The following is a 15,426-nucleotide window of genomic DNA, read 5'->3' on the forward strand; positions in this document are numbered from 1 at the left end:
ATTTTGTTGTTGGTCCTCGGGGAGCATATCGCCTTTTGTCTCATATTTATCAACCGCGACCTTCGCGGGCCTCGGTCGATAAAGATGAAACAAAAGACGATATGGTCCCCTTGGACCAACAAAAAAGCTGGTCTGTCAACAAGCCACCAAACATCTTATAGTATTGACCTCATCTCACGATACACACGCGCCCACCGTTATGGTCAGTCTGAACAGTGCTATTGATTCTTTCTTGCTCCCTCCAGTGAACAGTGCTGTTCATTCTTTCTTGCTCCCTCCAGTGAACAGAGCAGTCCAGAAGCACATTTCCACCGACGTCAGCGTGGTCATCAAACAGAAGGAGGAGCTGGAGTCCGTCAACGCTGCCCGCAAGATCTACAGAGCAGACGACCCAAAGGAATGCGCGGGGTTCGAGTCCATCGTCCTCAAGGAAGACTCCGCCATGTACGAGGTCCGCGCCACCAAACACAACGTCAGAAACGTCATCAAGACCCTCAAAGACTTCCAGGCCACCTTCCCTGACATCATCACTGACGCCACGGTTGCCACGGCGACGTCGTACATGGCGTCACCCATCATGACGTCAGCGCCCGTCGTGTACGGGCTGGTGCTGAAGAAATCCGCGACGTATGAGGTCACTGTGACTGTGACGTTGCAGGAGCCGTATTTGTGCCACGTCACGATAGCCAAGCACGTCAGCTAGCGAGGGCGGGTCAAATTGAGTCTGCATCTAAGGTACCGTCTTCCTTTTCTTGGACACCTTGTCAGCTGTTACAGACCTGGGCTCGTATTCTTGAAAAAGCTGCAAAATTGTGTCCTTTAAAGTCAAACTGTCGTTTAACTACCGCCCGGTATTTATTTTTACTGCCCAGTAATTATTTATTTCCCCCCGGTATTAATGTGTGTCTGGCGGAAGGTCGGCAGCTACCAGAATTGGTTATTTTTAGAATTGGAGATTCCTCATGCTTGCTCCTCTCTACAAACAATATTTCAACAAGATTTATTCTTGAAAAAGCTGCAACTCATATACTGGCCTGTAAAACTCAATAAGTCCGCCAACTGCTAAGTGTTATTTATGAAACACCGGTAAGTCCTTACCGGGTTGTCTCCGAGCTGTAAAGTTAGAGGACCCCTCCCCCTCCTGTAAAGTCGCTACCTGTCAGTAACTTCACCAACACTGTCCATTAAAACCGTCAAGTTCGAATAAATCTTGTTCAAATATTGTTCGTAGATTTATGTCCCTCATGGACACACATTGGTGTCATTTAAGCACCGATGCATTGCGGTCAAATACGAGCTTCTGCTCGCGAAAGATTTCAACCGATGCTCGATCATAACGGCGTGTTGCAAAAGCGTGCTTGCGTCTTGTTTAATGCATTACAGTGGCGAGAATTTGGTGTCTGATTCCGTAGCCGAACGGTTATCGAATTCGCCTGATGCGCGATTGAGTTTTACTCTTTGTCATTAATTTTGTTTGTTTTTGTTTATTTTCTTCGTGTGCAAAAGAGTACGTTGTAATATCAAAATTGATTTGAAAAATTAATTTTAGGCGAGAATGATTTTTTTTTAAATTGATGGTTAACATGATATCACCGTTAACTACCTTGTTTACGCCCACCCACCCTATGTACCAGTTTTGCCCAAAAGTGGGGGGTGGGCGTTTACTAGGTACTATACCCTTGGCAGGAGCGGGTCCTTAGCTAGAAAAACGATATTTTGGTCATTTGTCATAGAAGTGTTCAAAGGATGCGTTATTGCACAAAACTCCCCCCCCCCCCCCCCACACACTAACACTAACACTAACACACAAAATCAACCTCTTCAGATATCACTTCCCGCCAAAGATGAAGCTTTGAAGATGAAGACCATTGTTGGAGCAGTCCGCGGTACAAGCCATCAACAACTGTACGACGAGTCAGGCTTTATTTCACTTTAAGAGAGGCGTAAACGTCAAAAATCGATATTATTTCACAAGATTGTACACCGTAAGGTGCCAAACTACTTACTTGCGATATTGCTACCATTAATATCAACTAATAATCCATATCGCCAGCGCGATAGATAGGAAAGTTCCATCGTTTAACACTGAATTATACAAAAACTCATTTCTCCCATCTACAACACAACTCTGGAATTCTTTACCAGACTACATAAAACTTAGTAAGTCCTTCAAGCACTTTTTGTCAAAAAACGATTTAAGTCTGCCGTGTTATTGGTATTCTGGAGATCGCATATCACAAACAATTCACTGTAAGCTCAGGCTATATATAAGTGATCTTAATAACGATCTAGTGAGACGACACGTTGCTACAGATGCATCTTGTGACTGCACATTTCCGTCCGAAACCGTAAAACACTTCCTATTAGATTGTCCAAATTATCGCGAAGCACGTCAAGAAACCACACATACCCTCCCTAACCACAGTATTCACCTCCCCCACCTTCTAAATGGAGACAGACAGTATTCTCTAGATTTGAACAGGAACATTTTGTCAAGAGTACACTCGTTCATTGAACGTTCAGGCCGCTTTGGGCAAACCAGAATCAATGCTCCACAAGCCGGACAACAACTTTAATTTCTGCACAACTCCTACCCATCCCTCTTCTTTTTATTCCTTTTCTTCCCCTCCTTCCTTCCTCTTACTGTCTTTCTTTATAATGATTATGCAACGTTTATTATGTTATGATAATTTTGGATGATTAATGAGATGAGGATGATTATAATGATGATGCTTTGGATTTCCAATTTGGTTTATTTAGACAAATTGTTCAGCCGTTACCGCCTTACGTTATAATATCCATGCAGGAACACCACTATTAGCTTCTAGCTTGTTGCTGTCACCTGTGTCTTTTGTATACATGTCATGATTGTAACATTTGTTGAAATAAACTTATGTTTAAACCAAAGATGAAGCTTTCGTTTCTTCTTTTTCCTCCCAGTCAAAAATGTATTGCGATTCTCTAGCCACTTCAGAAACCTTTTTCTGTCCAATCCCCGAAGCATGTCTAAGGAAAGGAAACAATTGAAAAACAACAATAACAGCAGACTGAATAATCTTTATTCATTTTCCTTGTCTACTAGTCCACTGGTCGAAACTGGGGGGTGGGCGTTTACTAGGTACTAGGCCATGTACACCTGCATGCAACCGAGGTTTATAAAAAAAATAAAAATAAAATCTCCCCGTGTTTTTATTTCATTCAGTTTGTTTGGGTTGTTGCTATTGACTTTGAAACTGACACGCCGGCGAAAACGCCGGTAACGCGTGCGCAGAGAAGAGCAAGCATCGGGAATCTTCAATTCTAAAAATAACCAACTGGTAGCTGCCGACCTTCCGATAGACACACATGAATACCGGGGGAAAATAAATAATTACTGGGCAGTAAAAATAAATACCGGGCGGTAGTTAAACGACAGTTTGACTTTGAAGGACACAATGTTGCAGCTTTTTAGCCAGCGTGTCAGTTTCAAAGTCAATAGCAACTACCCAAACAAACTGAATGAAATAAAAACACAGGGAGACCCTTTTTATTTATTTGTTATTTTTTTGTTTTTAATCTCAGTTGCATGCAGGTGGCTGCTACCGCATTTTAGGTGGGTTTTTTTCTCTCTCACCTTTGTTTTTTTAAGCGGGAAGCATCCTTCTTCATGGTTATTTATTTAATTTTTTTAATCAAATGTTTACATGTTTAAGTTAACAAACTTTATCAATAAACTAATATCATCTTAACCAAAGATTTAAAAAAAAACCATTGCAGCCTAAAACATTTTTTTAAATCAATTTATTTATTATAACGTACTCTTTTGCACATGAAGAAAATAAACAAAAATAAACAAATGCCAAAGAATAAAAAAAAAATTACGGGCAGATGGAGATTTGAACTCGACTCAATCACGCATCAGGCAAACGAGAGAACCGTTGGACCACGGAATCAGTTGTAAATAATCGGACACTGTAATGCATTAAAGAAGACGCTAGCACGCTTTCACCACAAGCCGGTATGATCGAGCATCGGTTGAAATCTTTCGCGAGCGGTATCTCGTATTTGTCCGCAAAGCATTGGTACTTAAATGACACCAATGTGTGTCCATGTGGGACATGAATCTACAAACAATATTTTAACAAGATTTATTCAAAATTGACGGTTTTAGAGGAGGGGGATGGGTCCTCCAACTTTTCAGCTCGGAGACACCCATGTAAGTCTTTCCCGGAGTTTCATGAATAACACTTAGCGGACTTATCGAGCGGAAGTGGTTTTACAGGCCGGTATATGAGTTGCAGCTGTTTCAAGAATACGAGCCCAGGCTTGTACAAGGGATGAGACCACCCCTCCACCTGTAATTAATTTTGTATTATCTGGTTTTGGCGTTAGTAAGCCGACAAAGACTTCTACTCCCGTGATTTACTCGTAACTCCAAGAGTCCATGTATTTCCATTTGTGTGTGTACGTGTTTTGCTTTCGTATTCAGTGGAATTGCATATGTACATGGATTCATGCTAAATACAGAATGATACATTCACTATGGCACAATTTTTTTTACATTTTGTTTTTACAGCTATTGGTTTCGAATAATACAGGAAATTTACTGGCTGCATTGCGCTTTTGTGCGTATGTGTGCTGTGTGTGTGTCTTTATGGGAGGGGCAGTGGTGATGCATTGAACTGTGAATGCGTGCGTTAATGTGTGTGCAAATGTGTGTGTGTGTGTGTGAGTGTGTGTGTGTGTGTGTGTGTGTGTGTGTGTGTGTGTGTGTGTGTGTGTGTGTGTGTGTGTGTGTGAAGGGCGGTGATGATACACCGTGCTACTATTTTCTGAATCAGTTTATAGTTGAGCGTAATTTAAGCGTCAATGACAGACTGATTTTATAGTGAAGCTTTCGGCTATTCACTTTTCCATCCATCCATCCATTATCTCCATCCACAGACATGATAGTCATTCTGACACAGACAAACATCAACACAAATATGATAACAAGAACAAAATAACAATAAAAATGTACTCACCAGTACCAGTACCAGAAACACTTGACGAACAATCAATAAATGTTTTTATTGTTCGTCAAGTGTTTCTGGTACTGATGAATACATTTTTATTGTTATCTTGTTCTCGTTCTCCTCACCTGCAGTGTCTTGTTCCTATACACACAATGATAGCCTGATACACAATGATAGCCTGATACACAATGATAGCCTGATACACAATGATAGCCTGATACACAATGATAGCCTGATACACAATCACACATCAACAAGGACATCACAGCCTCCGACACAGCCATTGATACACAGACACAAACCAACACACACACACACACACACACACACACACACACACACACACACACAAACACACACAGACAGACACACACACACAAACATACACAGACAGACACACACACACACACACACAAACACACACACACAGACAGACAGACACACACACACACACACACACACAGACAGACACAGACAGACACCTGTTTCATTGAATCAACAGTTTAATGAACGGTAACAAACTTGTGCATTGAGTTATGACTTTCCCCCAGCCCGAAATGGAACACAATCAGTCGATCAATCAGCCAATCAATCAGTCGATCAATCAGCCAATCAATCAGTCGATCAATCAGCCAATCAACCAGTCGATCAATCAGCCAATCAATCAGTCGATCAATCAGCCAATCAATCAGCCAATCAACCAGTCGATCAATCAGCCAATCAATCAGTCGATCAATCAGCCAATCAATCAGCCAATCAATCAGTCGATCAATCAGCCAATCAATCAAGACGAAAACATCAACAGTATCACATTCACTTTCCAGCAAATTATGGGTAAGTAGTCGGGAAAGGTTCGCTAGTATGGAAGAAGGTCTAGCGCTACTGTTCAAATATCACACAAACAGTGGGGAATAGTGAAAGAAGACGAGTCCTTCCCGTATCAGCAATCGTGTTCATCACCACAGACGAGCCCTGGATTTGTCACTGAATGACATGATCTCTCCACTTGGTCACACACCAACAATCAACAGTCCAGCTGATCCCAATACCGAATGGGAATGGTTTTGTTTTGGTGGTGGTGGTGGTGGTGGTGGTGGTGTGGGGAGGGGGTCAAAGGGAAGGGAGTCTTCTATCGGGGGTAAGGGCTGTCTTAATGTCATTTCTCAGAGTTGAGATAAAGTTAATTTGATTTGATTTAGAAGACAGTGGGTCTTTTATCGGGGGTGTCCTAAAAGGAAGGAGGTCTTCTATCGGGGATTCTTAAGGGGGGGGGGGGGGGGGGGGGGTTACACCGACATTGAAAATGACGAAGGGGAGTCGTATAAGCATTTGTTTTACTTGTTTTTGGATGAATTAACTCCGTAAGTGACACCTTAGTCAATGTGCAAAATGAATTCTTCACAAAGTTTCCACTCGGCAAACGAAACAATGAGGCTGTAGATGTTGCTATAGCTGTGTTGTGGACACACTTAAAGGCCTCGACAGATTCTGTAGCGGTTCACATGATCACGTCCGCAAGAAGAAATGCCTCTCTCAAATAGAACGCCAAAGAAAAAGAAATGTAAAAAGGGAAAAGGGGGAGGTACATGAAATGGACAGGAACACAAGTTAAACAATCGTATATGTACAATTACAGAACAAAGCAATGCATTAGTTTAGATGGGATATTGTCGGCAGTGCATTTAAGATGTGTTCTCAAATTAAAAAAAATGTGAGGCAAAGATAATTCAGACTAGTGCCATTCAAAACAAAGACATACTGCTACAATTGTACAAGAAAACGAACGAGAGAACGTCAATTTCCTTTTGAGGGAAAATTAAACAGAGGCAGGCACTCGCATGCATACCTGAAGTCGGGAACTGGAGCTAGTGACTAAATGTTGGCTAACACACACACACACACACACACACACACACACACACACACCGTGCACACACCGTGCACACACACACACACACAGACACACACTCACACACACACACACACACACAAGGGAGGGGGAGGTGGGGGTGGAGGTGACACAATACTAGACAATAATAAGAATTAAACTAATGTCTAATCAAATCGCACACAATCTGTACAAAAAATGGCTATTTTTCATAATAAAGGGGAGGACTATCTACAGGGATGTGAATATGTACAGGACTTGGACTAAAGGAAGAAACTGTCAATAATTAAAAATGACATTTAATTAAATGTACAAGTTGTCAGGAAATGTTAATATGGGTTGGAAGCGGGCGATGAAAGAGGACACAAGAACTGATTAAACAACTGAGACAGTGCCACACATTCTTGACCTTCAGCCATTCTATGAAAACAGTCTGGCAGACACCTATTTTAACTATGGAATTGGTAAGAGCTAGATCTGTCAAGAAAACTATCAGAAATATGGTACTCTTGAACCTATTCTACCATGCCGTAACTCGATGGGCAAATGGACTGGAAAAAAATAACTTTTTCATATTCATATATAATTAAAAAAACACTTTCCCTTGCATGGCTTTTTACATTTAGTCAAGTTTTGACTAAATGTTTTAACATAGAGGGGGAATCGAGACAAGGGTCGTGGTGTATGTGTGTGTGTGTGTGTGTGTGTCTGTGCGTGTGTGTGTGTAGAGCGATTCAGACTAAACTACTGGACCGATCTTTATGAAATTTTACATGAGAGTTCCCGGGTATGAAATCCCCAGACGTTTTTTTCATTTTTTCGATAAATGTCTTTGATGACGTCATATCCGGCTTTTTGTAAAAGTTGAGGCGGCACAGTCACACCTTCATTTTTCAATCAAATTGATTGAAATTTTGGCCAAGCAATCTTCGACGAAGGCCGGACTTCGGTATTGCATTTCAGCTTGGTGGCTTAAAAATTAATTCATGACTTTGGTCATTAAAAATCTGAAAATTGTAATTAAAATTATTTTTTTATAAAACGATCCAAAATTACTTTTATTTTATTCTTCATCATGTTCTGATTCCAAAAACATATAAATATGTTGTATTCGGATTAAAAACAAGCTCTGAAAATTAAAAATATAAAAAATATGATTAAAATTAAATTTCCGAAATCGTTTTAAAAACAATTTCATCTTATTCCTTGTCGGTTCCTGATTCCAAAAACATATAGATATGATATGTTTGGATTAAAAACCCGCTCAGAAAATTAAAACGAAGAGAGGTACAGTAAAGCGTGCTATGCAGGACAGCGCAACCGCTACCGCGCTGAACAGGCTCGTCACTTTCACTGCCTTTTGCACTAGCGGCGGACTACGGTCATTGTGAAAAAATGCAGTGCGTTCAGTTTCATTCTGTGAGTTCCACAGCTTGACTAAATGTAGTAATTTCGCCTTACGCGACTTGTATTTGAATTGATATGTACATGCAAACATACACGATAAGTTCGCATGTCAGAACTATATAAGTGTAATATTCATCATATCAATTAAGACCACTAGCGCGTATTGCATAATGGTTTGAAGCTTGTTGATTTTAAGATAATACCTGTACCTCCACTGGACAATACGCGATATTCGGGAATAACTCTCATCTTTATTTTCATAGCCTTTGGAAGAGTTGTATTCCTTAAAGGTGAGACAAGCTAGCTAAATAATTTATATAGCTCGTTGGGCTTGAATTCTATCTGCCATGAAAAGCCTTAATGTCGAGCGGATACTGTATATACAACTTTTTTTTTAAGAATACACAGATTTGAGTTGACTATCTACGTAATTTAGTGACATTAGCACGTCTCCCCCGGAAATTCCCAGTTTTAATTATTTCCCCTTCTAAAAAAAAAACTAAAAAAAACATCACACACAAAAAACTTGCAGATTTAAGGTCACTACTGTAGCGATACTGGCCTGACTCCACTAATAATTTACACCGAGTTATGTATAGTTATCTTGCCTCACCCAAAGGAATACATCTCCAGAGCACATGAACGCCCAAACAGTTATTTGAATTTCCCGTCAGTTGTCTCCTTGTGATGTGAGAGTAGCGTCCCTTACGTCTGTGCAGTTGGCGTGTAACGAGTGACAGCAGATGACAGCTCACACAACCTAACTAACATTGTGAACATAATTATGTTGAATGCTAACTAATGTTCTGAACATTGTTATGTTGAATGCTAACTAACATTCTGAACATAATTATGTTGAATGCTAACTAACATTCTGAACATAATTATGTTGAATGCTAACTAATGTTCTGAACATATGTTAAGAGAATGTTAAGATAATTGAATTATGAATAGCATCTGTTCTACAGCGTGATCGTGATCTGATGTATCATATCATTATGAAACATATATGGACTTTTTACCTCTGTACAACCAGGAAATATTACTAAGTTTTTATTTCTAAACTGTAAAAACAATGTTTATGCCACCGAAAGAAAGCATCTTAACTGACTAGGAAACATCTGTAAGTTTTTATCTATAAACTGTTCAACGAATGTATATATATATGCCACCGAATAAAACATCTGAACTAACTAATTTAATGTCTAAAACATGCTTGAAATTTGTACAGAAGAAATTGTGCTCTTTATATCCAGACGAACACGCCCAATTTCGGCTTTAACATATAAGAGAACATCAACAGCCGAAAGATTGTGAGTATTTTTTTTTAAAGAATGGAGAAGTTAATGGCATAAATGGACATTTAATAAAAATGACCAATAATACTAATTATTCAATACTTATTATATGATTAAGAAAGTACAAACTACACTGCTTTGTGAGGTAAAATTACTTCAGTAGTAGAAATACTTGTTGGCTAGCTAGTGTATATGTGTACATGTAAAAGCAATTGTCGTGAATAGTTGGACTATAACTGTGTACAGTTTCATGCTAAGTATGTCAAACGACGGTGAATAAATATCAAAGACTATTTTAAAATGTACTATTCTGTGAGTAAAAGACTTCCTATAGGCTAAACCAAGCGAATAAAGGTACATGTATGCTAAGTATAACAACACACACACAAGAAGAAGAAGAAGAAATTCTGACATGAAAGTATATACCAAATTTAACAATTTGTAAACATGCAGAGAAGAAAAAGAAGAAAAAGAAGAAGAAGAAGAAATTGGACGACAGCTCAAAGTCATAAAAGTGTCAAAAACAAGATTAACAACGCAGCCAAACTTGTAGCTTTCAGGATAAAAACAACAACCCATACGAGATGACGACAGTTGCTTGTAGTGGGGAGGCAATAGTTTTGAGTTGAAAGAGAGAGAGAGAGAGAGAGAGAGAGAGAGAGAGAGAGAGAGACAGAGAGAGAGACAGAGAGAGAGAGACAGATAGAGAGAGAGAGACAGAGAGACAGAGAGACACAGAGACAGAGACAGAGACAGAGGGTTGGGGTGGGGGTGGGTGGGTTGGTAGGATGGGATGGTGGGATGGTGGCCAGGAACATACTGAGTATCACAAAATGGCGGGATCACGTGACAAACTGGAAGTCATCATGCGAGATAATGTCTTTCAAACCAACAAAGACAAATGCACATTCATCTGTATTGACGTCGAGCAATCAACAAGAACAGATAAGTTAAGACAAATTAGACACATGTTGCACGTTGAAATGTCTTCTTCTGGGACAACATGGCCAATCATTGACGTAGTTTGCATAAATTGTTTTTACACACAGACGACAGAGCAAAAAATCATAAAAAAGGACACCCCTTTAAAATACATCCCGTCAATTTTTGTGTTCAATTTCTGAACATAACAACGCTTTAAAATGAAAATAACATTAAATTATGCTTATACTCTCGCATTAATTTAACATTTGTATAACTAACTGACCTAGCAGTCAACCTGTGGAAAACAGTAAACCCAGAAATTAAAACAAAAATTTGACTTGTACTTTGTTCGCATATTAGATATTAAGAAAAACATGTTGTCACTCCTCACTAGAAGGAGCACAGTCACAAATACATACATGCAAAATATGCAAGACTGGAAGCAGCTTTCCTTCAGGTAAACCGAATATTACAAAAAGCAGCCGGACCAAAGACCTTTTCTTCTGTAAGATTAAGAGAGTCATCAACACAAAGAAAACCATTAACACAATTGAAGGAGTATAGAAAGAAAACAAGTCGCGTAAGGCGAAAATACAATATTTAGTCAAGTAGCTGTCGAACTCACAGAATGAAACTAAACGCAATGCAACGCAGCAAGACCGTATACTCGTAGTCCACCGCTCACGGCATAGGCAGTGAAATTGACAAGAAGAGCGGGGTAGTAGTTGCGCTAAGAAGGATAGCACGCTTTTCTGTACCTCTCTTTGTTTTAACTTTCTGAGCGTGTTTTTAATCCAAACATATCATATCTATATGTTTTTGGAATCAGGAACCGACAAGGAATAAGATGAAAGTGTTTTTAAATTGATTTGGACAATTTAATTTTGATAATAATTTTTATATATTTAATTTTCAGAGCTTGTTTTTAATCCGAATATAACATATTTATATGTTTTTGGAATCAGCAAATGATGGAGAATAAGATAAACGTAAATTTGGATCGTTTTATACATTTTTATTTTTTTTTACAATTTTCAGATTTTTAATGACCAAAGTCATTAATTAATTTTTAAGCCACCACGCTGAAATGCAATACCGAAGTCCGGGCTTCGTCGAAGATTACTTGACCAAAATTTCAACCAATTTGGTTGAAAAATGAGGGCGTGACAGTGCCGCCTCAACTTTCACGAAAAGCCGGATATGACGTCATCAAAGACATTTATCAAAAAAATGAAAAAAACGTTCGGGGATTTCATACCCAGGAACTCTCATGTCAAATTTCATAAAGATCGGTCCAGTAGTTTAGTCTGAATCGCTCTACACACACACACACACACACACACACACACGCACAGACAGACACACATACACCACGACCCTCGTTTCGATTCCCCCTCGATGTTAAAATATTTAGTCAAAACTTGACTAAATATAAAAAAAAGAGATAATTTCTTTATGAAAACCGAAAGAGATTGACTGCTTACGTTTCAAATTCAAGATACAACAAAGGTTCAGCTTTTCTTATGATTTTGCTTTTCCATTTTGGAAGCGACAACGATTCCCAGTAGCATTTACCATCACATTTCGTCTTTTGTTCATCTTGTCTGTCAAATTAAAAAAAAAAAAAAATTCCACAAACTTAATCTTTCCTGTTTTCGATCACTTATGTATCAATTCCGATCAAGGTACTGCTCGGTTAAAATAAAATTTAAAAAAAACATAGAAGGCCTCAACCACCTACTTTTCAAGAAATGAAGAAATACGCAGCCACAGGAAGTACAGATGCATTGACTGCAGAGGTTGAACAAATCATCTACAAGAGAAATAGATTTAAAAACAACAACTGATATATATTTATACGTTAATAATAGAGCGATGCATTGATTCAAGAAACATGCAGCCAAAACTAAAATAATAAAGATGTGAAGACCAAACTATCTACAAAAAAAGAAATAAATAAACTGCCAACGAACTAAGACCAATACAGATTTCCCGCAAAAACGACTTCCAAAATACACTAACTGTACCTTCATAAACCTTTTTTCCGACAGCAGGATTTATAACTTCTTGTCGCAATGATCCTCACCATATGAAAATGATTTTGTACACATTTTTCGTTGTTGCTTAAATAACAATTATTACACATCAGCCGATACCAGTTGAACACAAACGGAAAACAAATTGAACTGTTTGTTGATTGCCTTACGTTTGTGTTGCAGTCTTTCTCACACAATGCAGCACTTATCAACCTTATTTGTACATGTATAGACAAATGTTCTTATCAACCTTATTTGTACATGTATAGACAAATGTTCTTATCAACCTTATTTGTACATGTATAGACAAATGTTCTTATCAACCTTATTTGTACATGTATAGACAAATGTTCTTATCAACCTTATTTGTACATGTATAGACAAATGTTCTTATCAACCTTATTTGTACATGTATAGACAAATGTTCTTATCAACCTTATTTGTACATGTATAGACAAATGTTCTGTTAAAAAAATCAAAAAACAGACAGAATGCTATCGTTTCAAAATTCAGAATGAAAAAACAAGAATTATAGGTTATTAGAAAGTTTAACAATTGACATAACAAAACGTTACATTTACTGTACGTCGACCCACTGGTCTTTTCAGTAGACAGACAGACAAACACTTATGATACAACTAATGAACTTATCTCATAATTGCTGGCATCTTACAAGCGACATTCATCGACGATTCTGAGATAAGTTCATTATTTGTATCATAAGTGTCTGTCTGTCTGTCTGTCTGTCTGTCTGTCTGTGTCTCTGTCTGTCTGTCTGTCTGTGTCTCTGTCTGTCTGTCTGTCTGTCTGTCTGTCTGTGTCTCTGTCTGTCTGTCTGTCTGTCTGTCTGTCTGTCTGTGTCTCTGTCTGTCTGTCTGTCTGTCTGTCTCTGTCTGTCTGTCTGTCTGTCTGTCTACTTCAAAGACCAGTGGGTGACGTACAGTAAATGTAACGTTTTGTTTTGTCAATTGTTACACGTTCCAATAATATACCATTCTTGTTTTTTGAAACTCTACTGATAACAAAAGCAGAGAGAGAGAGAGAGAGATCCCTGCGCCTTGAGTCCGAGTCTGGAGATACGCGCGCGATATAAGACTTCATATAACATATAACAATAAAAGCAGAACTTATGATGTAATGTTGACAGGGCTCACCATAGATGCTATAGAGAGACCACGGACCCCCAGGTTGTAACTTAAGGAGAACCGTAGACCCTTCAGCGGAACTTTAGAGGGTCCCCAAAACAGGAAGACTGTCTGAAAGTTCTGCGAGACCTTCGAGAACTCCACAAAAGCGTTATTTGTTATATAGGTTCCATTTATCCCGTAAATTGGCGGCGGTACTGCTGCTATGCTAACTTTGTGTTTCTGTCCCCAGACCTAGAGTCTGTTTGGGACATGACGTGGTTATATGCTAGGTGGGACATGACGTGGTTATATGCTAGGTGGGACATGACGTGGTTATATGCTAGGTGGGACATGACGTGGTTATATGCTAGGTGGGACATGACGTGGTTATATGCTGGGTGTCGATACTGATCCGCCACTACATTTTGTGTCGATACTGATCCGCCACTACATTTTGTGTCGATACTGATCCGCCACTACATTTTGTGTCGATACTGATCCGCCACTACATTTTGTGTCGATACTGATCCGCCACTACATTTTGTGTCGATACTGATCCGCCACTACATTTTGTGTCGATACTGATCCGCCACTACATTTTGTGTCGATACTGATCCGCCACTACATTTTGTGTCGATACTGATCCGCCACTACATTTTGTAGTCTTCCAAATCCAACCAAGGGTACGTTATTGTTCATTCTGTAGGAAAACTAGCAGACGACTACACAAGTACCGACGGTACGCATGATATTTTGTGCACCCTGGAACCCGCTCTTTTCAAGTATAACGCGTTACGGGACCCTCTCCATTAATTTGCAGGGCTAACACCAAACAAACGTGAAAAACCTGAAAGGCCAGGGTCCACGGCGGCGCCACCCAGAAGCTGAGGCTTTTCTTTTATTATCTTGTAGGGACAAAGAACAAAGTTTTACTTTAAGAAATCGGATTTTCCGGCTTTAAAAGTTTTAAAAAACCGGATTTCCGGCGAGAACCGGAAAGGTGTTAGCCCTGAATTTGTAAAGTACGTTTTTCATTGCTTCTAGTGTGTTTGGGACGCAGAGTTAAGCGAGCCCTGCTGTTGTCTGGAAGTTAATATCAAAAACAGATGTACTAATACTTTGATAGCCTACAACGAAATTTCAAAAAGATACATGATTTCTAAACTCTCATATCATGAAAGCATATCTCCTTCCTCCATTAACAACAAACTCCTTGCAAATCCATGTGCACATACATGGATTCCAAACAAGATGAAAAATTGACTCAACAAATATGGAAGACAATTTTATGAAAAGCAATAACATGCCCATGTGCAAATGAGCCAACAAAATTAAACAAAACGATTGGACAAAACTGCAGAAAAAAGGGACAAAACACCGCACAAAACAAACAAACAGACAGTCAATGACAAACAGACATGCAAACCAACGAACGAGCAGACGAACATAGAGTCTTCCGAGAAAGCAGAAGACCAGCTTTACAGAATACTGGCAACACTTCATACACTAGTCAACACACATCCTTGCACGAGGAAATGTACATTGCATAGGCCTAAGATTCAAGATGAGGAATATACATCCGTCTACAACAGACTAGCAGCTAGTCTAGAGTCTTCAGTGCCATGGCAAGAAAGCGCCTACGAGGAAAGAACAAAACGAAGAGAGAATTGGGATAAAACTATAACTACGATATGCGACTTTTCAATCAAATTTTGATTCAGAGAAGAAAAGATTAAAAATGTGTGAAATTAG

At 39.1% G+C, this 15,426-nt stretch overlaps 1 protein-coding gene and 1 long non-coding RNA gene across 2 annotated transcripts in view; one reads left to right on the top strand and one right to left on the bottom strand.

Annotated features, from left to right (window-relative positions):
• Positions 1–1,443, top strand: part of LOC138946894 (deoxyribonuclease-1-like) — a 23,219-nt gene extending 21,776 nt beyond the window's left edge. The window contains exon 10 of the mRNA XM_070318288.1: positions 282–1,443. Coding sequence (XP_070174389.1) covers positions 282–703 — 422 coding nt within the window. The 3' untranslated portion in view covers positions 704–1,443. The remainder of the gene's footprint in view (positions 1–281) is intronic.
• Positions 1,444–10,483: 9,040 nt separating this feature from the next.
• Positions 10,484–13,472, bottom strand: LOC138946895 (uncharacterized). Its single transcript, XR_011449464.1, has 2 exons — positions 12,983–13,472; positions 10,484–12,760 (listed from the first exon to the last, which is right to left on the bottom strand). It is a non-coding gene; the product is annotated as an uncharacterized lncRNA (long non-coding RNA).
• Positions 13,473–15,426: the final 1,954 nt, after the last annotated feature.

This window comes from Littorina saxatilis, linkage group LG14 (genome assembly GCF_037325665.1).
Source record: "Littorina saxatilis isolate snail1 linkage group LG14, US_GU_Lsax_2.0, whole genome shotgun sequence".
NCBI classification, from domain to species: Eukaryota; Metazoa; Mollusca; class Gastropoda; order Littorinimorpha; family Littorinidae; genus Littorina; species Littorina saxatilis.